Source organism: Scomber japonicus, chromosome 23 (genome assembly GCF_027409825.1).
Source record: "Scomber japonicus isolate fScoJap1 chromosome 23, fScoJap1.pri, whole genome shotgun sequence".
Classification (NCBI taxonomy): Eukaryota; Metazoa; Chordata; class Actinopteri; order Scombriformes; family Scombridae; genus Scomber; species Scomber japonicus.
In genome coordinates, this window is record NC_070600.1 from 26,129,422 (window position 1) to 26,131,958 (window position 2,537).

Here is a 2,537-nt window from a genome sequence, read left to right on the forward strand (position 1 = left end):
ATGGTTACGCTGTGATGTGTTTCTGTCTCCAGGTTGACGCTGATTTAACTTTCTCAGCTCTGAGCGGAGAAACCTTCGACCAGCAGATCACCAAAGACCTGATCCTGGAGGACTCGCTCCACTTCCTGCTGTCCTCACAGACTCACCTGTCCCCAGAGACTCACCTGTTCTCACAGACTCACCTGTCCTCAGAGACTCACCTGTCCCCAGAGACCCACCTGTCCTCAGAGACCCACCTGTCCTCAGAGACTCACCTGTCCCCAGAGACTCACCTGTCCTCAGAGACACAGACTCACCTGTCCTCACAGACTCACCTGTCCCCAGAGACTCACCTGTCCCCAGAGACTCACCTGTCCCCAGAGACCCACCTGTCCTCAGAGACTCACCTGTCCCCAGAGACTCACCTGTCCCCAGAGACTCACCTGTCCTCAGAGACACAGACTCACCTGTCCTCACAGACTCACCTGTCCCCAGAGACTCACCTGTCCCCAGAGACTCACCTGTCCTCAGAGACACAGACTCACCTGTCCTCACAGACTCACCTGTCCCCAGAGACACAGACTCACCTGTCCTCAGAGACTCACCTGTCCCCAGAGACAGGCGGTGGACAGGTGAGTCTGTCCTGCCTTCATGTCTTTACAGGATCAGTTTAATACGTTAACATTAATATAACTGAGCTGTTATCATCAAATATCATCAAACTAAATTATTAATGTTTTACAGGAATTAATATTTAATCTCATTTACAATAAAAATAATGTTGAGATGTTTCTAGGAGCAGCGGGTCTACTCCGAGCTCCCTCCGGATAACTGAGCTTCTCACCCTATCTCTAAGGGAGAGCCCAGCCAGCCTACGGAGGAAGCTCATTTCAGCCGCTTGTACCCGCCATCTTGTTCTTTGGGTCACGACCCAAAGCTCATGACCAGAGGTGAGGGTAGGAACCCAAAGCTCATGACCAGAGGTGAGGGTAGGAACCCAAAGCTCATGACCAGAGGTGAGGGTAGGAACCCAAAGCTCATGACCAGAGGTGAGGGTAGGAACCCAAAGCTCATGACCAGAGGTGAGGGTAGGAACCCAAAGCTCATGACCAGAGGTGAGGGTAGGAACCAAGACCGACTGGTAAATCCAGAGCTTTGCCTTTCGGCTCAGCTCTCTCTTCACCACGACGGATCTGTGCAGAGTCCACATTACTGCAGACGCCGCACCGATCCGCCTGTCGATCTCACGTTCCATCCTTCCCTCACTGTGAACAAGACCCTGAGGTACTTGAACTCCTCCACTTGGGACAGGATCTCATCCCCGACCCGGAGAGTGCACTCCACCCTTTTCCGGATGGACTTGGATTTGTAGGTGCTGATTCTCATCCCGGCTGCTTCACACTCTGCTGCGAACCGATCAAAACACATGTGGACTGGTTGGGCAAACTCCCATGCACCCTCAAGGATCCTGCAGAGGGTGTAGAGCTGGTCCACAGTTCCACGACGAAAACCACACTGCTCCTCCTGAATCCGAGGTTCGACTATCCGACGGACCCTCCTCTCCAGCACCCCCGAATAGACCTTACCAGGGAGGCTGAGGAGTGTGATTCCCCTGTAGTTGGAACACACCCTCCGGTCCTTCTTAAAAAGAGGGACCACCACCCCAGTCTGCCAATCCAGAGGCACTGCCCCCGATGTCCATGCGATGCTGCAGAGTCGTGTTACCATGACAGCCCCACAACATCCAGGGCCTTGAGGAACTTGGGCCGGATCTCATCCACCCCCGGGGCCCTACCACCGAGGAGCTTTTTAACCACCTCGGCGATCTCAGCCCCAGAGATAGGAGAGCCCACACCCGAGTCCCCCGGCCCTGCTTCCTTACCGGAAGGCGTGTCGGTGGGATTGAGGAGGTCTTCGAAGTATTCCTTCCACCGATCCACAACATCCCGAGTCGAGGTCAGCAGCGCACCGTCCCCACCGTACACAGTGTTGACGGCGCACTGCTGCCCCTCCTGAGACGCCGGATGGAGGTCCAGAATCTCTTCGAAGCCGTCCGGAAGTCGTTCTCCATGGCCTCGCCGAACTCTTCCCATGTCCGGGTTTCTGCCTCATCGACCGCCGTCGCTGCGCTCTGCTTGGTCTGCCGGTACCTGTCTGCTGCCTCCTCCAGGTGGTGATCAGTTGACAGCTCCGCCCCTCTCTTCACCCGAGTGTCCAAGACATGCGGCCGCAAGTCCGACAGCACGACTACAAAGTCAATCATGGAACTGCAGCCTAGGGTGTCCTGGTGCCAAGTGCACATATGGACCCCCCCCCCCCCCCTTATGCTTGAACATGGTGTTCGTTATGGACAACCTGTGACGAGCACAGAAGTCCAATAACAGAACACCACTCGGGTTCAGATCGGGGGGGCCGTTCCTCCCAATCACACCCCTCCAGGTCTCACTGTCGCTGCCAACGTGGGCGTTGAAGTCCCCCAGCAGAACGAGGGAATCCCCAGAGGGAGACTCTCCAGCCCCCCCTCCAAGGAGTCCAAGAAGGGTGGATACTCTGAGCTG

General features: G+C 55.9%; 1 protein-coding gene across 1 annotated transcript in view; it reads left to right on the forward strand.

The window, feature by feature from the left end:
• Nucleotides 1-2,537, forward strand: part of cped1 (cadherin-like and PC-esterase domain containing 1) — a 21,340-nt gene that overhangs the window by 10,987 nt on the left and 7,816 nt on the right. The window contains exon 9 of the mRNA XM_053313851.1: nucleotides 33-611. Coding sequence (XP_053169826.1) covers nucleotides 33-611 — 579 coding nt within the window. The remainder of the gene's footprint in view (nucleotides 1-32; nucleotides 612-2,537) is intronic.